General features: G+C 36.8%; 1 protein-coding gene across 10 annotated transcripts in view; it reads right to left on the bottom strand.

Annotated features, from left to right (window-relative positions):
* The window catches only part of GLRA2 (glycine receptor alpha 2), a 268,210-nt gene that overhangs the window by 123,237 nt on the left and 120,256 nt on the right, over positions 1–24,717 (bottom strand). For 5 of the 10 annotated variants that reach the window (XM_070502445.1, XM_070502448.1, XM_070502444.1 and 2 more), the window contains one exon: positions 2,379–2,446. The exons of 3 other annotated variants lie outside the window; for them this stretch is intronic. In XM_070502445.1, coding sequence (XP_070358546.1) covers positions 2,379–2,446 — 68 coding nt within the window. Of the gene's footprint in view, positions 1–2,215; positions 2,284–2,378; positions 2,447–24,717 lie in introns of all 10 variants that reach the window. 2 more of the 10 variants (XM_070502453.1, XM_070502447.1) reach the window with 2 other exon arrangements.

Below are 24,717 nucleotides of genomic sequence, written 5' to 3'. Positions count from 1 at the left end.
GTGGAGCAATTCTCACATTCTTAGAGCATTTGAATAACGTCCATTTAAATGTTGATGCCTTAGATACTAGATACAGCAATGGCAATGTATGGCCTGTGGACCAAATTTGGCCACAGCCTATTTTAGTAAGTAAAGTTTTTTTGGAGTACAGCCATACCCCTTTGCTTACTATTGTTTAGGGCTGCTTTCATGCCAAAAGGGCAGAATCGAGTAGTTGTGACAGAGACTATCTGGCCCTCAAAGTCTTAAGTATTTACTGTCGGGCCTTTTACAGAAAAATGTTTGCCAGTCCCTACCCTACAGGGTATGAGGATTTCTTCCTTGATTAAAGCATGATAGAGTTATAAAAAATATTTTTTTAGTTTCATACCAAAGCTATAATTGAAGAAAATAAAAGATACTTTATAAAAGCCAAATGAAGTTTGTTATTACATCAAAAGCTAAGAAAGAAAATAAAAGAAGTGCAATACGCATCGCATCCCTCTTCTGACCATGTGATTCAGTCTATCTCATACAGCAGAAGAGACAGGCCGTTGATATTACACTTGAGCAATGATATCCAAATTTTCTCATAGGAAACATACAAAGTCCACCTTAATAAGTGGCCAGGAAGCATTTAAGCAGCCCATTTATTAAACACCTTCAGTAGCTGTAAAAGACACAGGAAAACAAGGATATCCAGAGTTTCCATTTTCATCTCCTTAAATGTTTAGCTTTTTCTTGTGTTAATGAACATTGAAAAGGTGCACATTTACATTTTTGATTGAGGGTAAAATGCAATAAGGAGATTTAATCAAAGCAACTTAGGAGTCTAATTAATGCAATCAGCATTAGGTCGTGCAAATATTGTCATTGAATGCCATCGTGTAAAGCTGGTGACAGCGATTTGGGTTGCTGGAAGATTTGCCCCTCTGTTATCAAGATAAACCAAGAGGGGAGAGACAGAATGAATGCCAAGCCCGGAGTTGGATTTTTCTTTCTGTGTTCAGTTTTTCTTATGAGTCATTTAATAACCCTGTCAAAACTATCTTATCTGGGTAAAAAAATTTAATGCACTACATCCTGTCAAAGCCCCAGAAGTCTCATTTCTGGACAATGCTGTGTCAGTAATATTAAAATGGGTAGTGGAATTGCATTACCTCTAATTTTGCCAGTGAAAAGGAGTGGTAAAAGGTAAATTATTTCTTTCTATTATCAAAGGCACCAAAAGGTACAGTAATTTGTTAAACACAATCCTAGTAGCCTAAAAAAGAAAATCCATAAAAATGGGAGCACTGTTTTTTACTTCTCAATGGTATTGTGCTCATTATTTCACTTCTTGTTTCTAGGACATCAACCACCATAGTACTTAGTCAAACTCAACTATATTTTGTTTTGGTCTCACCCAATAATATGGCTGTATACTTTACATAGTCATGAAAATTATAACCAGCCAGTTGACTTAGGACGTAAAATAAATTGTATGGGGACCAAGAAAATATTTCATCCAAAATGCAATCTCCACACTATAGCCTAGCACTGTAAGGCTACTGATCTAATGGACTGTGTCGCAGGCAACACCACCATCATGATATTTATAAGGAATCTTGGTGGATTTTATAGTATCTGAAATCTTTTTCATGTACATGAAACATGTTTGAACATACATTACGATGAGCTTTTAATTAGTTCTGTGTTTATGTTATTTTTTTTTTTCGGAAAAGCCATGCATGTGATGTAATTGCTATGTACTTGGGACTACTTTCTATCGCCAACAAAATTGTGCGTGTGTGTTTCATGTAAGGTCTACCCTTTGGCATATATCTGAAATGTAGCATATCCAAGGCTTGAATGCATTAGAACTTCCATGATATGAAAAAGACTGGCTATAAAAAATTCCCCCCAAACTTTGAAATTTATGTTTCTGAAACATTGGACATGCAAATATTTAAATATCCTTAACTATACACCATGCTTATTACTGATAATTCTACCTAAATCTAACCAAATATCAAGTGTTTCCAAAATTTCTCTGGCATGATGGATAAAAGATTATTGAATCTTAGGTAATGAACACTTGGCTAATGACTTTAAGTCAAAGAGTAAGTGAATTGCTTTCTAGAGGTGAGTGAACTTGGAAATTGGCATTCAGTGACTCCCACAAAAATACAACAGTGCTCTTCAATCCCATATCTCATTCCTTCACACGATGGCTTCAATGCTCAGTCCCACTCACCATTGTAGTTTCTGCTATTGACCCAAAGCTGTTGATAAATATGTTGCAGGTAACATTTACAGGAGGCCCTGCAATTTGAACAATAAATAGAAAATTTGACAGGTTGTGTTCATGGCATAATCAAGTCACGTTTTTCTCTTGCCAGTGGCGTTGTAGCACTTACCATGGTGGTTTCTGTGACTGATCCAAAACTGTTGATAAAAATATTGCAAGTAACGTTTACTGGAGGACCTGCAGAATGCAATAAGAATATTGCAATAGACATTGAAGCAAAAATACAGCTCCATCAACATCTGTGCAAATGACTAGAGATGTAAACAAAATTAAAATGATGGTGAGATTGCAAAAAAAAAAAAATGTTTTACCCAGAAGTTCATACTGATAACATTCCCACTAGTATTTTGAATAACGACAGTTAGGCAATGATAACTTACCCTGCAGAGTTTTGGATTTGGAAAATATAAGCTGAAGGCTATTAAACTGAATTCATTCTCAATAGTTACTATCAAAATAGCCTTTTGGGTGGGTGACTTTCTTTGACCTTAGGCTCATCAACATTGTAGATGTCAACAGTGGGTGTCCCATGGTGATGAAATAGCCTGGATCATCAGTTTGAATGGAGCTGCATTTTGAACTGTAAATGGGTCAGGAACATCCATGTCCTTTTGTATGACACCCTTTAAATCAGTGGGTCTAGTTTGATTTTCTTGATACCTCTGAATTTACCCCCTTCCTTCTTTATATCCTCTGACCACCAATGAAAAATGTAAAGAAATACAAAAAAAAAATTAGATCATTTTAAGAAATAAACACAGGAATGTCACTTAATGTCCAGATTGTTGCCTCAGCAGATACAGTGTAAAAACAAGGGTCATTAATTCTAGATGTGCTTTGAACAAAGAGCCTGCTTTTATCTCCAGAGACTCAGGGACTAGCTCTCTTTTCCTCTTGCCCTTCGTCTTCCATCCAAGCACTAACCAGACCCGATTCTGCTTAGCTTCTAAGACAGACGAGATCAGGTGTGTTCAGGGGGTTATGGGCACAGACTCTTTGCCCTTTAACGATAGATAAATCACTGTCTGATGATTTCCAGTTTCATGTTTGCTGGGCAGTATGTTTATTGCCCTCATGTAGTTTCCCCTAATGCTTTCTGAGATAAGAACATACTGCCATGAACCATCTAGTCACTCACTGCTTTCCCTTGTGGAAATTTGTCTCTCTTCACTTGACAAAGTCTCAGTAACCTGCTGCAAGCTACACTCCAGTTGGCTCTGTACCCAACAAGCCAGTAGGATCTGAACGAGGAGAAGTTTGGCTTGAAGCCTCCCTCAAAGGCTGGTAGTAAAACACAGTTGTGGCAGCACTTGAGCCCCATGTTTTTAAACTCTACAAGTCCACGTCAGGTTCTCAAAATGAGGAAAGGAAACTTGAGCTAAGCAGCTAATTTAAGTCCCCAAGCAAGGACTTTTGGTAAAAGGAGTAAGGAGTTTTGGTGAAAGAGATGTCTTAAGCTGTTTTTCTTTTTAACACAACTAACTTTTCTGTTTTTAATGAAAATATAATTGTGTTTATTAAAAAAAATGTTTGCAGGCATAGTATCACAGGCACCATCATATTACCAAAACATTTTTCCGCCTACATCTTTGAAATATTCCAAATTGTTTAGTTCAACCCTTCCCCTCTTATTTCAGCATCTGTCAAGGTGACTTCTTCTCCATGGTCACTTCCTATTCTGCTTGATTTTGTTTTTTTCTTTTTGCTACTCAAAACAAAACAAAACAAAAATGAGTCTCTTTCTTGGCCATAAAATTCTATTCTTTAACAAATATATTTTTCTGCTAACAAGAAATAAATTGTACAAGGTAGAGGTAAGTCATGAGAAATTGTATATGTTTGGTTTTTTCCTCTCTTCACAATAAAAGATTTCCTTTTAGATAGTCCAATTCAGGATGGAAAACGTTCATGAATTTTTGCATGCAAGGTAGATGCAAAATGAATGACGGGAGGAAAGAAACAGGAAAACAAGAATGTCCTCTTTGCAGGAGGAATTTGAAAATTCAAATGTAGGTTGTCTTGTACTGTACATTATCTGTTTGTCTGGGCACCTCAACTGGCTTGGAAGCATTTAGAAGGCTGGCTCATACCATCACATGTTTATTTTCATCCTTCCCAGGAAACAGCAATGTGAATATGTTGCCGGAACTCAAAATATTTTTTAAGCTACCACACCTATTGACACACTCTATTAAGCACATTTAGAAAGTTATATAGTTTAATCCTCACGAAAGAGGAATTGTTTTACTGCTCCAGTAAATGTTTTCAGATAAGGAAACGGGGGGTTAGAGAATTAAGTAATTTGCTTGAAGTCATGCCACAGTAGTTAGAAAAGCTGACACTCGATGTCTTGTCATTTTGACTCCAAAAATCTAAACTTTCAACCACTGTGCTGCACTGCATTCATTACACAATAGCCTCTCTCCCTCCTGACCTGCCAACCATGGAATGTTCCATTGGTTTGTATGTTTCTGGAATAATTTGATTCTTTACATCTCACCTCTTCAGTCTTGGGCATTATCTCAAGGTTCATTTGCATTTGGATATAAAACCTTGGAAAGAAAAAAGTAAGATATTTTTGGATGAGGGATTAGCACATGCATATAAGAGCTGACATATATTAAAACCTCTCTGTATGCCAATGAGTGCCTTATTTCATTCTTCAGTAATTAGGTGCTACCATGTCCCCCATTTTCTAGGTGAGGAAACTGAGGCACAAAGTAGTTAATAAAATTTCCCAAAGTCGCAGTTTGTAAGAGGCAGAAATTGTGTAACTTTAGGGACACTTCTTAACTATAGGGGTAAAATGCCTGAGGCCAATAGAATTATCCTAATGATAGAAGCTACCTAATGTGGGACTCAGTCTCTGAGTTCTTTGGGTTGGATGATAGAATTGTTTTTCACTTTTAAAGTTATCCTGATATGTGCCAGCACAACCTTTCATCTGTGTTTTAGCACAATAATCTGCTAAGGTGTTCTAATTAACAAAGACACATTCTTAGATGTCATCACCAGTGAATGAATGTGTTCTGTAAACTGTAGAAAGAAGTAGATAACACTGGGTAACTTCATCTAATTGGTTTAGCAGTAAAGTTATGATATTCCAAAGTGAATTGGGTGAGAATTTGGCTGGGAAAAAGAATTATGTAGACATCTAATCTCTCATATCACTATCCTCCCCTTCTTTCCATCCTTGTCTCCTCTCTCCCCTCTTCCCTCTCTCACTCCCTCTTTCCCTTTCTCTTTCACTCTCTTTCTTCCTTTATTTTTTGCCTTATGAGAAAGAGTGATCTTACCATAACTCAGGTATTTAATTCAGTATAAATGGAAGTAGAAAATAGATTTGGAATACTTTAAATGTATTTGGAAGAGTGGCTCCCCTCCCTGACCCCCAGGCCAAAGTATCACAAGACCCATCCCGTACTGATCCTCTTTGTTCCTGTATGTCACTCTCTTAGATTATCTTCTTTGGAGTCAGGCATTTGTCTTGGTAACCCAAGTAAAGCTACAATTATGCTACTTGGGAGAGATAGTAGAGTCATCGATTATGGTTCATTAACATCTTCACTTTTAAATCAGTTGATCAAATTGGCTGAGAGAGAGAATAGGATCACAACGAATAGTGCATCCAATATTCTATCCCCTGCTATTCAGACTGTGGCTGGAAGATCAGAATCAGCACCACCTCAGAGCTTATTGGAAAATGCAGAATCTCAGGTCCAGTAGTGTCCTATTGAAGCAGTCTGCACTTTAACAAGAGGGATTTGTTCCTGAAGATCGTTTTCTCCCTTTCAGGATCAAGATCACTTGTACTTTGTTTCAATCTTTCATGAGTGTTCCTTGAAATGCTAACTGTAATCCATTAGTAAAACTTCTAAGGTCAACCAAGTCTGGAAGACACTGGTGTATAACGTTAGGCAAGTATTTTTAATGTAGGTTTCCCCAAAGTTTTGCAATCATCACCACTATCTATTTCCAAAATTTTTCCAACACTTCAAAAAGGAAATTTGTAACCATTAAACAGTAGCTCCCCATTCTCCTCTCCTTCTAGTTCCTAGTAGATAACTTCTAATGTACTTTCTGTGAGTTTGTCTATTCAAGATATTTCATATATAACTGAGATCATACAATATTTGCCCTTTGTGTCTGGCGTCTTTCACTTAGCGTGATGTTTTTAAGGTTCATCCATGTTGTAGCATGTATCAGAACTTCTTTCCTTTTCATGGCTAAATAATAATCCATTGTATGTCTGTATTCCATTTTGTTTATTCATCTGTTGATGGACATTTGGGTTGTTTTCACCTTTTGACTATTGTGAGTAATGCTGAAATGAAATCTTTGAATTCCTGCTTTCAATTCTTTTGGATAGACAGCTAGGAGAGGAAGTGCGGGGTCATATGCTAATTCTATGTTTAACTTTTTAAGGAACTGTCACACTGTTTTCCACAGTGGCTGCACTGTTTTACATTGCCACAAGCGTTGTATCAGAGTTCCAATTTCTCCACATCTTCGTCAACACTTATTTTCCATTTTTTGATTGTAGCCATCCTAGTAGGTGTGAAGGGGTATCTCATTGTGGTTTTGATTTTCATTTCTCTAATGACTAAGGACATTGAGCATCTTTTCATATGATTATTGGCTATCTTCTTTGGAGAAGTCTATTCAAGTTTTTGCCCATTTTTTTATTGGGTGGGTTGTCTTTCTGTTGTTGAGTGGCAGGAGTTCTTTATATATTCTGGATAATAAACCCTTATCAGACATAAGATTTGCAAATATTTTCTCCCATTCTGTAAGTTGTCTTTACTCTTTCTTTTTTTTTAAAAACATTTTATTTTTTTCCTTTTTCTCCCCAAAGCCCCCCAGTACATAGTTGTATATTCTTCGTTGTGGGTCCTTCTAGTTGTGGCATGTGGGACGGGACCCTGCCTCAGTGTGGTTTGATGAGCAGTGCCATGTCCATGCCCAGGATTCTAATCCATGAAACACTGGGCCACCTGCAGCGGAGTGCACGAACTTAACCACTCGGCCACGGGGCCAGCCCCAATCTTTACTCTTTCTTGTTAATATACTTTGATGCACAAAAGTTTTTAGTTTTGTTGAAATCCAATTTACCTATTTTTTGTTGCTCATGATTTGGTGCCATAAAAATAATCAAGTGACAAATCCATGGTCATGAAGATTTACTCCTGTGTTTTCTTTTAAGAGTTTTATGGTTTCAGCTCTTATATTTAGGCTGTTCATTGTGAAATAATTTTTATCTATGGTGTGAGGTAGAGGTCCAACTTCATTCTTTTACATGTGGAAATCCAGTTGTCCCAGCACTATTTGTTGAAAGACTCATCTTTCCCTCATTGAATGGACTTGCCACCCTGGTCAGAATCAATTGGCCAGTAGATGTATGAGTTTATTTTTAGACTCTCAGTTCTGTTTCCTTGGTCCCGTTGATGCCAGTACCACAATGTTTCGATTACTGTAGCTTTGTTGTAAACTTGAAATCAAGACTTGTGAATCTTTTCACTTTGTTCCTCTTTTTCAAGATTGTTTTGGCTATTCAGGGCCCCTTGCAATTCCATATGAAGTTGAGGATTGACTTTTTCACTTCTGTGAAAGAAAAAAAGGTTGTTGGAATTTTTATAGGGGTTTCATTGAATGTATAGATTTCTTTGGGTAGTATCCCCATCTTACCAATATTAAATCTTTCTACCCATGAACATGGTATATCTTTCTGTTTACTTAGGCCATCTTTAATTTCTATCAGCCATGTTTTGTAGTTTTTAGTGTACAAACTTTTACCCCCTTGGTGTAATTTATTCCTAGGTATTTTCTTCTTTTAGATGCTATTGTAGATGGAATTGTTTTCTTAATTTCCTTTTCACATTGTTCTTTTCAGTTGTATAGAATCACAACTGATTTTTGTGTGTTGATCTTATATGCTGCAATTTTGCTGAATTCATTTATTAGCTATAGTAGTTTTCTTTTGGATTATTTGGGGTTTTAAATATATAGGACAATGCCATCTGCAAAAAGAGATAGTTTTACTTCTTCCTTTCAAATTTGGATGCCTTTTGTTTCTTTTCTTGTCTAATGTTCTGGATAAAACTTCCAATACAATGCTGAATAGCATTGGTGAAAGCAGGGTCTTCTTCCTGATCTTAGGGCGAAAACTTTTAGTCTTTCACCATTGAGTATGCCTTTTGTAGATGGCATATAGTTGGATCATGTTGTTCGCTGTGATTTTTTTCATAGATGCACTTTATCATGCTGAAGAAGTTCCCTTCTATTCCTAGTTTTCTGGGTGATTTTCTTTTTTTTATTGTGAAATGGTGTTGGACTTTGTCAACTGCCTTTTCTGCCTCAATTGAGGTGATCATGTGTTTCCTTTCCTTCATTATATTAATGTGGTGTATTACTTTGATTGATTTTCTTATATTGAACCACCTTTGCATTCCTCTGATAAATCCCAGTTGGTCACAATGTATAATGCTTTTACTATGCTGTTATATTTGTTTTGCTAATATTTTGTTTAGGAGTTTTACATCTATATTCATAAAGGACATTGGTCTGTGATTTTCTTTTCTTGTGGTGTATTTCCTTGGCTTTGATATCAAGGTAATGTTGACCTCGAAGAATGAGTTAGGAAGCATTCTTTCCTCTTTTATTTCTTTGAAGAGTTTGAGAAGGATTGGTGTTAATTCTTCAAATGTTTGGAAGAATTAACCGGTGAAGTCATATGGTCCTAAACTTTTCTTTTTTGGAAGGTTTTTATTACTCATTCAATCTCTTTACTTGTTATAGGTCTGTTGAGATTTTCTATTTCACCTTGAATAAGTTTAGGAAATTTGTATGTTTCTAGGTATTTGTCCACTTCATCTAGGTTATCTAATTTACTTATAATCTTCTCTTATAATTCTTTTTTATTTCTGTAAGTTCAGTAGTAATGCCCCCACTTTCGTTTCTGATTTTAATTATTTGAGTCTTCTTTCTTTTTCCTTTGTCAGTCTAGCTAAAGGTTTATAATTTTTGTTGATCCTTCAAAAGAACCAACTTTTAATTTTCTTGATTCTCTAATTGACTTTCTATTTTCTTTTTTATTTTTCTCCACTCTAATCTTTATTATTTACTTCCTCTGATAGCTTTGGGTTTAATTTGTTCTTCCTTGACTAGTTCCTCAAGGTGTAATATTAGGTTACTGCTTTGAGATCTTTCTTCATTTTTGATGCAGGCATTTACATTACAGTTTCCCTCTGAGTACTGCCTTCACTGCATCCCATAAGTTTTGGCATGTTGTGTTTTTGTTTTCATTCATCTCTAATTTTCCTTGTGATTTCTTCTTTGACCCATTGGTTGGTTAAGAGTGTGTTGATTTCCAAATATTTGTGAATTTTTTGGTTTTCCTTTTATTATCAATTTTTGGTTTCATTCCACTATGATTGGAAAAGATAATGTCTATGATTTTAATCTTTTAAAATTTATTATGATTTGTTATGTGGCCCAATATATGTCTGTCTTAGAGAATGTTCCGTGTGTACTTGAGAAGACTTTGTATTCTGCTGTTGTGGGATGAAGCATTCTTTATATGTTTGTTAGGTCTAATTGGTTTATAGTGTTGTTCACATCCTCTAATTCTTACTGATCTCCGTTGAGATGTTCTATCAATTATTGAAAATGATGTATTAAAGTCTCCAGCTGTTATTGTAGAAGTGTTATTTCTCCCATCAATTCTGTCAAGGTTTGCTTCATATATTTTTGGGCTGTGTTGTTTGGTGCATCTATTTTTAGAATTGTCTTATCATCTTGATGATTTGACCCTTTTATCAATAAATTATGTCATTTTTTACCTCTTTTAAGAGATTTTGACTTAAAGTAAATTTTGTCTGATGTTGGTATAGCCACCTCAGCTCTCTTATGGTTACTCTTTGCATAGAATTTTTTTTCCCATCCTTTCACTGTCAAACTACATGTACCTTTGGATCTAAAGTAAGTCTCTTATAGACAACGTATAGTTGGATCATAGTTTGCTTTATCTGTTCTTCCAACCTACATCTTTTGATTGGGAAGTTTAGTCCATTTACATTTAAAGTAATTACTGATAAGGAATGACTGACTTCCACCATTTGGTATTTGATCTCTCTGTATCTTACAGCTTTTTTGTCTCTCATTTCCTCTATTACTGCCCTCTTTTGTGTTTAACTTTTTTATAGTGAACCATTTTGATTCTCTTTCCTTTCCTTTTGGTTTAATTTTTAGATATTTTCTTTGTGGTTACCATGGAGATTACATTTAACACCCTAAATTTATAACCATCTAGTTTGAATTGAAACCAACTTAATTTCAATAACATAGAAACTCTACTCCTATACAGCTACATGCTCCTCCCTTTATGTTGATCTTGTCACAAATTATACCTTTATTCATTGTGTGCCCAATGAATAGCATGGATTAATAACTTTTTAAATACATTTGTATTTTAAATTCTATAGGAGATAAAAAGTGGAGTTACAAACCAATAATACTGTTTTTACATTTGTCCAGGTACTTACCTTTACCAGAGATCTTTATTTCTTCATTGGGCTTTGAGTTACTGTCTAGTCTCCTTTTATTTCAACCTGAAGAACTCTCTTTATTGTTTCTTGTAGGGTAAGTTTAGTTATAATGAATTCTTGCAGCTTTTGTTTATCTGGGGATGTATTAATTTTCCTTACATTTGTGAAAGACAATTTTGCTGGATATAAACTCTGTTAGAGTTTCAGGTTTTTTTCTTTCAACACTTTAAATATACCATCCCACTACCTTCTGGCCTGCAAGGTTTCTGCTGAGAAATTGGCTAACAATATTATTGGGGCTCCCATGAAAGCAATGAGTCACTTTTCTCTTGCTGTTTTAAAAATTCTCTCATTGTTTTTGGCTTTCAACAGTTTTATTATAAAGTTTCCAGTGTGGGTCTCTTTGGGTTTTCCTGATTGGAGTTCACTGAGATTTTTAGACATGTAAATTTGTCTTTCATCAAATTTAAGAAGTCATTATTTCTTCAAATATTCTATTCAAATATTCTTCTTGCCTCTTTCTTTCTCCCTTCTCCTTCTGGGACTCCCAGAATGTGTATGATGGTCCATTTGATGGAGTTCCATTGGTCCTTTAAGCTCTGTTCAGTTTTCTTCATTCTTCTTCCTTTATGCTCCTCAGACTCAAAAATTCAATTGTCCCATCTTCAACTTCACTGATTCTTTATTCTGCCTGCCCAAATCTTCTGTTGAACTTCTCTACTGAATTTTCCACTTCTGATATTGTACTTTTCGGCTCTGGAATTTCTGTTTGCTTCATTTTTATGATTTCTGTCTCTTTATTGATATTCTCATTTTATTCACATATCATTTTCTTGATTTCCTTTCATTCTTTGTCTTTGTTTTCCATTAGATCTTTAAGCATTTTGAAGACAGTTGTTTTAAAGGCTTTGTCTAGTAAGTCCAATGTCTGAATTTTCTCAGGGATGATTTCTGTCAATTTATTTTATTCATTCTAATGGAACATACTTTCCTGTTTCTTGTATGCTTTGCAATTTTTGTTGATAATTGGACATTTGATTATGATGATGTGATAATTCTGTAAATCAGATTCTCCTACTTCCCCAGAGTTTGCTGGATGTTCTGATTATTGAAGGCTATGTAGGCCATCTGTTTAGTGACTTTCCCAAACTGTGTTTGCAAAGACTATATTTCTTCTCATGTGTGGCCATTATAGTCTCTGTTCCTCAGCTTTTGTTCAGCTAGGTTTTGACAAAGATTTCCTTGAACACCAAAAGCTAAAAAATCAACACACCAACCAAAGAAACACACAAACAAAGAAAACACACCTCTCCCAGTATTTACAGATTGTCTCTGTGCTGTGGCACTCCATCAATACTTAGTTCAATACTTAGCCAGTCTTGAACTGAACCTAGGGATCAACCCAAGGTGAAATCTTAGGATCTGCTCAGGTCTTTTCTGAGCATGCATCTTGCCCTGAGCATACATGTGGCTTTCTAAATTCCCCTGCACACATGGCTGATTTTGAATTTCCTAATTTCCCTAGGAAACTCTCCTCAGCTTTTGCTCTCAGGCGTTAGAGAATCTATTATATGTTTCAACTGTAATCTTTTGCCCCAGGCATCTGAAGATCTTTAATGTTTTTTGTAGCGTTTTTGATCAATACCTGCTACTTTTCCATCCTGAGTTCCAAGTTAGGTGGAACAGAGATGAGCACTATAATGAGCTGAATTGTGCCCCCCCCATTCATATATTGAAGTTCTGACCCCCAGTACCTCAGGATGTAACCATATTTGGAGAGAAGGTCTTTAATGAGGTAATAAAGGTTAAATGTGGTTATAAGGGTAGGTCCCAATCTGATACAAATGGTGTCCTTATAAGAAGAGGAGAAAAGAGACACCAGGAATGTCTGTGCACAGAAGAAAGACTATGTGAGGACACAGTGAGAAGGCAGCCATCTGCAAGCCAGGGAGAGTCTCCTTGGGAGAAATCAAAGCTGTTGACACCTAGATCTTGGACTTCTAGCCTCCAGAACCATAAGAAAGTAAATTTCTGTTCTTTAAGGCTCCCAGTCTGTGGCATTTTGTTATAGCAGCTCTAGCAAACTGATACAAGTACCTTGTATCAGTCTTTCTGGTACCACACAGGTTAGACTAGACAGACAAAATAATTTGTGAGTAATGTTTGCACTGCCCCCTCTGGAACCAGGGATCTGGATCCCACACTGAGAATGCAGGCTGCCACTGATTCAAAACCAAAACCACTGCTGGGGAGGGGATGCGGCAAGGGAAAGTAAAAACACCACAAAAATTTCCTACCAATTTGGAAGTTGGCTTTTTCTTGATTCAATAGTCTCTTGGTTGCTCTAAACTTTTCACTATTTTCCAGAATTCTGATAAAGTTAGTTCTGACAGTTTCAATTTACTTCTTGATGTTTCTGTGGGGAACAAGAGCTTGGAGCTGCCTAATCTGCCATTTTGTCGATGTCAGACTCCTCCTCCCCAAAACTTTAATACACTCATGTGAATTATGGTGCTCCCGAAGGAGAATATAGTGTGTTGTTGTTTGCCAAATTTATTTAACCATAGGAGATTTTTGTTTTTTAAATAGACCATCCTTTTCATGGAGCACATTTCAAAGATGATGAGCATTCTGCAAAACATAGCTTTGAAAATGCTGATCCATGTTACTCATTTATTAACTCAATTAACAAATTATTGTTGAACGATAAATATGTTAGATAATAATACAACTATGAGTAAGACTAAAGGCAGTCATAGGGCTATTATAAAACCATGTACTCCTGCCAGAGAAGGAATGTTTTATTGGAGGCTGCATGGTAGGTGCCTGGGGTGGAGAGGTAATGGAAGAGGAACAAAGAATCAGTAAAGATCAGCTTAACTTCTCCCAGTTATTTGTTTAAGACTAAATTTATGTGTTGATCCTGTAGTCTAGAGATATAACTCAAGGATGCAAGTAAAAAACTAATCAGATTAGACAAATGTATTAATTCCTGGATGAGTTCTTTTAAAAACTTAGTGCCTCAGATGACAGGTTGGCAACATTTTGTGTTAAGGGCCAGATAATAAATATTTTAGGCTTAGTGGACCACAAGGTCTCTCTCACAACTACTCAGTTCTGTCTTTGTAGTGAAAGTAGCCTTAGACAGTATGTAAACAAGTGAGTGTGGCTGTATTCCAGTAAAACTTTATTTACAGAAGAGGTGGCAGAGTCGATTTGGCCCATGAGCCAAGTTTGCTGAGCCCTGCTCTGGACTCTTAGAGTATGAGGTTGGAGAACAACAGAAATTGTTCTGGAATTCCATGATCTTTCCATACCTGGAAGTGAGGACTGGCCATAGACATGGATAAGCATAGGGACTGTCTGTTGGACTATCTGCAATGAGTTTGATATTGTGCTTTGTGGCATGAACAAAATCCACTTTAGCAGAAAGGTTGGATAAAAAATGATGTCCTTTGGGCCAGCTGTGCTATAGTGGGCCCAGGTGAAAACCGTCAAGTTAGAGTCAGACCACTATGTTATCATAAGAGATAGAAGGAATTATGGAAGTAAAATGGGGCCAGGTCAGATAAGGTGGACAACACATACTTAATATATTTGACTAAGTCATTATATTTAATATGACTCAGGCATTGCTCATAAAAATGAATCAATGGTAAGAACTTTCCATATCTTGCATATTTAAAACCTGGAACCAAGTGTTATAACTTCTACTATGGTAATGAAAATTTTATCTATTATTCATAGTGACTATATTAAAATAAGCATATATATATGTTGTATTTGTATTGACCAAAGCTTCCTAAGTTAACAATAAATATTATTTTTTAAAAGCTTCATGATGAATTCTATTTAAAAATCAGCATCATCAACAAATACTGTATGATATCACTTATTGTGGAATCAAAAAAAGCCAAACTCATAGCAACAAAGAGTAGACTGGTAGTTACCAGGGACTAGGAGGTGGGAGAAATGGGGAGATATTGGTCAAGGGTACAAACTTGCAGTTATAAGATGAATAAGTTCTAGAGATCTAATGCACAGCATGGTGACTATAGTTAACAATACTGTATTATGTACGTGAAAGTTGCTGAGTAGATCTTAAATGTTCTGACCACAAGAAAAAAAATTGTGATTAAGTGACGTGATGGAGGTGTTAGCTAATGCTACGGTGGTAATCACTTTGCAATATTAATGCTATGGTGGTAATCATTTTGTAATATAGAAGTGTATAAATGAACATATTGTATACTTTAAATTTACACAGTGTTATATGTCAACTATATCTTAAAAAACGGAAAAAATTTAAGTGAGAGCTACAGCAAAGATAAAAAATAAGCATTCAGAAAGAAGAGGGAATCTTGTGTAACACCAAAACAACTAGTCACTATTTGTTAGTTTTGCCTCAGTTATGTTATTTTCCAACATCATTTTAAGGTGAAAGACTTGAGAGAAGAGGGCATTCTTTGACTTCCAAGATGAAAATGTTATTTTTTCTCTCTTGTCACAAATATACAAGGATAGCATTTTCATTTTGCATTTTATTTCTCATACATAATTTAATGTGTCCTCAAGTACCACAATTGCAGTGTAGGGCTCTTGGATAGGAATGGAATATTAAATATATGTGCTTGATTTATACAGAAATTAAATTTCCTTTGGAATAAGGAGATTTTTGTCTAGCAGAAAGATTCTTGCCATTAGCTCAAAAGATAAAGGGGAGAAATAGAGCACATAGAAGTAGCAAGATGCATAGTTAAGGGTCAGAGCCTTCCTATTTGAACATGGGGAAGCCCTGTTTCTTATGATGGCTTCCTGTGTTGCATGGTGCTTTAATGCCCATAAAAGAGATAGCCTTGGAGGATGGGAGGATTTCAAGGGGAGGGAATGGTTTTCATGGTGGTATACCCTTTGTGAGGGGTGATTTGATGTATCTAACCTGAAAGGATGGAGAAAGGTTTTAAAAACGTCATGACTATGATTAGAAATGACCACACAAACTAACCCATTGCATTACTTTAATCTTCTTGAAAACTCACCATGAATGAATTATATGCCATTGATTCTTCTGCCCAACACACGGTCAAAATGGCTTTACCAGTCCTACTAATTTCAGTTTGGTTGCTGACATCCAAGTCCATGCAAAGGGCAAAGTATTCAGAGAAGTAAAGAAGTTGGACATTTGCTGATTCCCACAACCTGATGAGATAGTCCAGCAAACCATTTGCTTTGGACCAGTCATGTTGATAAAATGATGAAATTGCTAGACGAAGCAATTAACTAGCACCTAAAGTAGCTTAAATATAGAGAACCAATAGCAGCTTCTGTAAGTAGGTCCCACTAATGGCTACCAGTTGTCAACTGCTCTCACACAAGGATGAGTGACTGGATAGATGTGCATACAGCTCAGATCCATGTCAGAGGGCTTTGAGAATGCAGCAAGTTTCTGTCTTTGTATACTGTGGATTTCTCCAGGATTTAAAGACAAGAGATAATACAGGGGGCATTATCTCATATAGTATGATCACTTTTAAAAGAGAAAGTAGATGTTATTAATAATTACACAGAAACACCAGGAATAAACCGGGACTGTCCTGAGAAAACCGCTAGTTTTTGCCACTAACTCTGTTTATTACCACCTGTGAACTTTAAATAGATTACAGAAACTCTCTTAGCCTGTTGATTATTCTCTGGAATGGGAATAATGATGCTTGCCTTAATGTAAATTGTGAGAATTAATTGTAATGTATGGAAAGCCCATACTAGTTGCTCACTAAATTGTAGTTTATTTATAGTAATAGTAGTAGTATTACTATCATTATTACAAGTTCACTGGATTGTCAAAATATGCCTATGCAGGAGGTACATCATTAAACCTATTTTAATGTAGAGTAAACAGAAATGTTGAGACTACAAATTAATCGCCCATTTTCTATGCTAATCTTTACTGAAATAATGCCTATCTCATCCAATTTCCTTTCTGTTCTCTCCATAAACTCTGTTTTTTCTCAGCTCTGTAGAACTTTTTAGCAGGATCCAACCACCTTTTATAACATTCTTGCTTTCAGGAATTATGCATAGATGTTCTTGGTGTCTGTACAACCACATAGCACTATGGGTTTGAGATAATTGCTGCTAGCTTCTTTATTTAAAATAAAGTTTCTCAGCCTCAGGACTATTGGCATTTTGGGCCAGATCATTTTTTGTTGTGAGAGGTTGTCCTGTGTATTGTAGGATGTTGAGCAACATCCTTGGTCTCTACTCACTACACGCCAGTAGCACCCCACCTCCCATGCCCTCTGTTGTGACAATCAAAAAGGTGTCCAGACATTGCAAAATGTCCCCTGGGGGAGAAAATTACCCCTGGTTGAGAACCACTAAATTATAAGAAGGTAAAAATGTCAGGGTGAATGGAAAGGTTATTCAACAAGGATTATATGTTATGTAATAATAAAGTGAGCTTCAGATTATTCTTCTGCTTAGCCTGACAAATGCTAGGGTCATATTAAACTATTTTTGGTCATATGAATTTTTCATTAGAAAGTCACCTCTCTCATATATTTCAACAAAGAATGTGGATTTTTAAAACATTTAAATGTATTATGGTTGAAAACATGGCAGTATTATGGAACTTATACTCCTTTGTTGGATTTGTCCATCAGGAAATTAAATTTGGTGCCTCTTTGCGGGCATTTGCTGGACTATGTACATTTCCATCTTATAAACCTTCAGTTGTTCATTAAATCAACAAACATTTATTGAGTACCCATTATGTGCCTGGTATATACTTGGTCTTCTACTAATTATGATTTACAATTAAATGGTGAATTGTGCGACTAAATATAAGAAAATCAACCATTAAGGACAAGTCAGAAACAATTTACTGAAAAGCCCTTGAGTCATTCTGCTAGAAATGTCAGATGAAACAAAAAGTGTGTGCCCAACCAAGCATCACAGAGAGGGCATTTTTGTTAAGCCTCTCTAACACAAGTGAACTGCTGCTTTTTTGTTCATTGCAGAATCATAGTGACCTTAAAGTAAGAAGTTTATGTTCTGAGAGATTTAGGGCACTTTGTTTGTGGTGACAAGGTTCATTTCCTATTTTAAAGATCTCAGAGACTAAATGGAAACTTTCATGTTGGGAGCAATTTGTAAGTGTAATCTACACATATTTCTATTTATGCTATAATAAAATGTTATCAGATGCAGAATTTCTGGAAAACATGAGATTCTTGCTATCTTGGGATTGGGGTGAATCATAAACAAAGGCCCATTTAGCCTTAGAAGGAGAGTTTTAGAGGGGATCTCGTCAATATGGTGGCATAAGCAGAACCTGAGCTCATCTCCTCCCATGGACACAAGCAGATTACAACTATTTTTGGAAAAATTACTCTGGAGAGAAAACTGAAAACTGGATAAAAAGAACCCCCACAACAAGGGACAGTCCTGACTAAGACAGAAGAGGCAGCAATTCCTTCTGGAGAGAAAAAAAGCCACTTCAGTAGCAGCAAAATTTCTCAGCCAGCCAGGCGGGAGCCACCCTAAGGTACACAGCCCTCCCTGGAGGAGTGAGGTCCAGAGCAGGGGCAGATACTGCCATAAGCATCCTTCACACTCAGCACAACTGAGATAAGGGTGTTACTATCTGGCTTCGCTGGCTAACTGCAGTGGGGAATACCCCCAGAAAAGCTATCAGATGAAACCCGAAAAGACCTGCATCTTAAAGGGCCAACACACAAACACCTATCTCAGCGATGTACAATCACCAGAGGGAAGGCTGACAGTCCACTTGTGAAAACAGACTCACCTGGTGGGCTCTGGGTGCATCTTGGTGAGAGGAGAGACTTCTCTGGAGACTGAGACATTGGTGGGGCCATTGTCATCACCTAGTCCAGGCATGCTGACACAGACCCCAGTAGACACCGTTGAAATTCTTCCCCTGGCCTATTAGCCCAGGGGTCTGCCACACCCTTTAGAGCACAGATTTAATCCGGTTCAGCCAGGGCAGGCAACCCACCCTAGGGACAAGCCCCACCCAACAGCAATCCCTCAGGCTACTTTTCAGCCAGCATTGACTGGGTGCCTTGATCCTCTACAGGCAGGTGAGTGTGTCTACCTCTGTGGGGCAGGGCGTGTGTGAGGACCAGGTGAACTGTGGGGGGCATTGGTGGAGAGGTGGGGGGCCTACTGCAGTGCAGTGTCAGGGTACACTCCAGGGGGTTGGGAAGTGTGCACAGACCAGGACTGTGCTGACAGTGTGTGTGGTCCTGTGGGGGGTGAGGTTTATCAGCAGCAGAAGACCTGGCCTTCACAAATAGCCATAAAAAATAACAGCCCCACCTTCCAAAGCCTGAAACAATTGAGTGCTCCTGTGCCTAGGGACAGCCCCAATCCGCTGCACACCTAAGAGAACTGACAGCAGCCTTGTAGGCCTGAGGCCTATAGCAACTGTAAGCCCCTGAGCCTAGCAACCAGCTATACTGGGTACCTACACAATTAAGAGGAAAACTGCAACAGGAGTGTGCTGTTAGGCCTTGTAGCCAATGGTGCTGAGGCTCCGCAAACCGGATTTACAAACAACTGGCCGGGGAAGAAAAGACAAGACTCCCTGTGTACCTGCATTAAGAGCAACCCTGCCACAGCAGAATAACACAAGTAGCCCACAAAGGGGTCACTCCTGGATCATTTGGAATGGTGACGAGAGGGAAGCACACTGCTGGGCCTCAAAAGGCATCTCTTACGTAAGGCCACTTCTCCAAAATCAGGAGACATAGCCAACTCACCTAATACATAGGAATAAGCACAGAGAAAGAGGCATAATGAAGAGACAAAGGAATAAATTCCAAACAAGGGAACAGGACAAAACCCCAGAAAAAGGACTAAATGAAACAGAAATAAGCGACCTACCTGACAAAGAGTTCAAATAAAAACTCATAAGGATGCTAACAGATATTGGGAGAAGACTGGATGAACCCAGTGAGCTCATCAACAAAGAACTGGAAAATATAAAAATGAACCAATCAGAAATGAAGAATACAATACTGGAAATGAAAACTTCACTAGAGTGACTCAATAGCAGAGGAGATGATTCGGAAGAATGGATCAGTGAGCTAGACAAAAGACTAGAGGAAATCACCCAAGCTGAACAGAAAAAAAAAAAAACAATTAGACAGAATGAGAACAGTCTAAGGGAACTCTGGGACAACATCAAGAACACTAACGTTCATATTATAGGTGTCCCAGAAGGAGAAGAAAGAGATAAAGGGGCAGAAAATTTATTTGAAGAAATAATAGATGAAAATTTTCCTAACCTAAGGAAGGAAACAGACATCCAAGTACAGGAAGCACAGAGAGCTCCAAACAAGATAAGCCCAAAGAGGACCATACCAAGACACATTATAATTAGAAGGTCCAAAATTAAAGATAAAGAGAGAATCCTAAAAGTGGCAAGAGAAAGGCAACAAGTGACATATAAAGGGAAGCCCATCAGGCTATCAGCGGACTTCTCAGCCAAAACCCTACAGTTGAGAAGAGACTGGCATGACATATTTAAAGTGCTAAAAGGAAAAAACCTGCAGCTAAGAATACTCTATCCATCAAGGTTGTCATTCAGAATGGAAGGAAAGATAAAGAGCTTCCCAAACAAGCAAAAATTAAAGGAGTTTATCACCAAGAAGGCAGTTCTACAAGAAATGCTGAAGGGACTTATTTAAGTGGGAAAACAATGACCACAAATAGGGATAAAAAAAATTATAAAAAAAAAACCTGGGGAATAAAATCACTGGTAAAGGTAAAAATATAGTAAAGGTAGCAGATCAACCACCTGTGAAGATGATATGAAGGTAAAGGACCAAAGTACTAAAATTACCTATTTGAATGATAAGAGGAAAATGGATAGACACACACAAAACAAGAGATTAGATATGATTTCAAAAACATAAAATGTGGGAGGGGAGTGAAAAAGTAGAGCTTTTAGAAATAGGTCAAGCTAAAGAGTCTATGAACTCAATACAGACTGTTATATACAAGAATATTATATAAGATCCTCATGGTAATCACAAATCAGAAACATATAATAAGCAAGCAAGACAAAAGAAATCAAACATATTACTAAAGATAGCCATCAAACCACAAGGGAAGAGAGCAAGAGAAAAAGAAAGGAACAGAGAAGAACTATTAAAACACCCAGAAAAAAGTAACAAAATGGCAATAAGTACGTATTTATCAATAGCTACTTTAAATGTCAATGGACTAAATGCTCCCATCAAAAGGCATAGGGTGGCCTATAGGATAAAAAAACAAGACCCATATATATGCTGCATACAAGAGACACACTTCAGATCTAAAGATACTCACAAACTGAAAGAGAAAGGGTGGAAAGAGATATTCCATGCAAATAACAAAGAAAAGAAAGCAGGGGGAGCAATACTTATATAAAAAAATACTTTAAAACAAAAACTGTAACAAGAGACAAAGAAGGGCACTACATAATGATAAAGGGAACAATCCGACAAGAGGATATAACACTTGTAAATATCTATGCACCCAACATAGAAGCACCTAAATGTATAAAGCAATTATTAACAGACATAAGAGGAGAAATAGACAGTAACACAATAATAGTAGGGGACTTGAACACTCCACGTACACCAATGGATAGATCATCCAAACAGAAGATCAATAAGGAAACACTGGCCTTAAACGACACACTTGACCAGATGCACTTAGTACATATGTATAGAACATTCCATCCAAAAACTACAGGATACACATTCTTTTCAAATGCCCATGAAACATTCTCCAGGATTGATCACATATTAGGCCACAAAACAACTCTCAATAAATTTAAGAAGATCGAAATAATACCATGCATCTTTTCTAGCCACAAAGGTATGAAACTAGAAATCAACTACAAGAAGAAAACAAAAAAAGTCACAAAAATGTGGAGATTAAACAAAATGCTCCTGAACAATGATTGGGTCAATGAAGAAATCAAAAATTCCTGGAGACAAATGAAAATGAAAATATGACATGCCAAAATCTATGGGATACAGCAAAAGCAACTCTAAGAGGAAAGTTTATAGCAATTCAGGCCTACATCAACAAAGAAGAAAAATCCCAAATAGACAATCTAACAGCACATCTAAAGTTACTGGAAAAAGAACAACAAACAAAGCCCAAAACCAGCAGAAGGAAGGAAATAATAAAAATCAGAGCAGAAATAAATGAAATAGAGACTAAAAAAATAGAAAAAATTAATGAAACCAAGAGCTGGTCCTTTGAAAAGGTAATCAAAATTGACAAAGCCTCAGCTAGACTCACCAGGAAAGAAAGAGAGAAGGCTCAAATAAATAAAATCAGAAATGAAAGAGGAGAAATTACAACAGACACCTCAGAAATACAAAAGATAATAAGAATACTATGAAAAGCTATATGCCAAAAAATTGGATAATCTAGAAGAAATGGATAAATTCTTAGAAACATACAACCTTCCAAAACTGAACCAAGAAGTAGAGAATTTGAATAGACCAATCACCAGTAAGGAGCTCGAAACAGCAATCAGAAACCTGCCCCAAAATAAAAGTCCAGGACCAGATGGCTTCCCTGGTGAATTCTACCAAACATTCAAAGAAGACTTAATACCTATCCTTCTCAAACTCTTCCAAAATATTGAAGAGGAGGGAAGGCTTCCTAACTCATTCTACAAAGCCAACATTATCCTGATAACCAAAACCAGACAAGGACAACACAAAAAAAGAAAATTACAGGCCAATATCACAGGTGAACATCGATGCAAAAATCCTTGACAAAATACTAGTAAATGGAATACAACAATACATTAAAAAGGTCATACATCATGATCAAGTGAGTTTCATTACAGGAATGCGGGGATGGTTGAGCATCCGCAAATCTATCAACCTGATACACCACATTAACAAGATGAAGAATAAAAATCACATGATCATCTCAATAGATGCAGAGAAAGCATTTGACAAGATACAGCATCCATTTATGATAAAAACTCTAAATAAAATGGGTATAGAAGGAAAATACCACAGCTTAATAAAGGCCATATATGACAAACTCACAGCAAATATCATTCTCAAGGGAGAAAAACCAAAGGCTATCCCTCTAAGAATAGGAGCCAGACAAGGATGCCCACTTTCACTTCTCTTATTTAACATAGAATTGGAAGTCCTAGCCAGAGCAATCAGGCAAGAAAAAGAAATAAAAGGGATCCATATTGGAAAAGAAGAATTGAAACTGTCACTCTTTGCAGATGACATGATTTTATATATAGAAAACCCTAAAGAATCCACTAAAAAACTTTGAGAAATAATAAATGAATACAGTCAAGTTGCAGGATACAAAATCAACATACAAAAATCAGCTGCATTTCTATACACTAACAAGGAAGTAGCAGAAAGAGAAATTAAGACTACAATCCCATTTATAATTGCAACAAAAAGAATAAAATACCTAGGAATAAACTTAACCAAAGAGGTGAAAGATCTGTACACCAAAAACTATAAAACGTTGAAAGGAATCGAAGAAGACACAAAGAAATGGAAAGATATTCTGTGCTCTTGGATTGGAAGAATTGACATCATTAAAATGTCCATACTTCCTAAAGCAATCTATAGATTCGATGCAATCCCTATCAAAGTTCCAACATTTTTCACAAAAATAGAACAAAGAATCCTAAAATTTATATGGAACCAAAAATACCCCAAATAGCCAAAGGATTCCTGAGAAAACAGAACAAAGCTGGAGGTATCACACTCCCTGATTTCAAAATATACTACAAAGCCATACTAACCAAAACAGCATGGTATTGGCACAAAAAAAGACACACAGATCAATGGAACAGAATTGAGAGCCCAGAAATAAACCCACACCCTTATGGACAGCTAATATTCGATAAGGGAGCCAAGAGCATACAATGAAGAAAGGAGGGTCTCTTCAATAAATCGTGTTGGGAAAACTGGACAGCCACATGCAAAAGAATAAAAGTAGACCATTACCTTACACCATGCACAAAAATCAACTCAAAATGGATTAAAGATTTGAATGTAATACCCGAAACCGTGAAACTTCTAGAAGAAAACATAGGCAGTATGCTCTTTGACATCAGTCTTAGCAGCATATTTTCAAGTCCCATGTCTGACCGGGCAAGGGAAACAAAAGAAAAAATGAACAAATGGGACTACATCAAACTAAAAAGCTTCTGCACAGCAAAGGAAACCATCAACAAAATGAAAAGACAACCTAACAATTGGGAGAAGATATTTGCAAACCATGTATCAGATAAAGGGTTAATATCTGAAATATACAAAGAACTCATACATCTCAACAACAAGAAAACCAACAACCCAATTAAAAAATGGGCAAAAGATCTGAACAGAGATTTCTCCAAAGATATATGGATGGCCAACAGACATGTGAAAAGATGCTCAACATCATTAGCTATCAGGGAAATGTAAATCAAAACTACAATGAGATATCACCTCACTCGAGTCATAATAGCTATAAATAACAGGACAGGAAACAACAAGTGTTGGAGAGGACGTGGAGAGAAGGGAAACCTGGTACACTTCTGGTGGAAGTGCACACTGGTGCAGCCACTATGGAAAGCAGTATGGAGTATCCTCAGAAAATCAAGAATAGATCTACCATATGATCCAGCTATCCCACTGCTGGGTATTTATCCAAAGAATTTGAAAATGCAAAGGCATAAAGATACATACACCCCTGTGTTCATTGCAGCATTATACACAATAGCCAAAACATGGAAGCAACCTAGGTGGCCATAAAGGGATGAGTGGATAAAGAAGATGTGGTATATACACACAATGGAATACTACTCAGCCATAAGAAATGATGAAATCCGGCCATTTGTGACAT

The sequence above is a fragment of the Equus asinus genome, chromosome X (genome assembly GCF_041296235.1).
Source record: "Equus asinus isolate D_3611 breed Donkey chromosome X, EquAss-T2T_v2, whole genome shotgun sequence".
NCBI lineage: Eukaryota > Metazoa > Chordata > Mammalia > Perissodactyla > Equidae > Equus > Equus asinus.
Note: the sequence above shows the minus strand (reverse complement) of the source record. Positions and strands in the feature narration are given on the sequence as shown.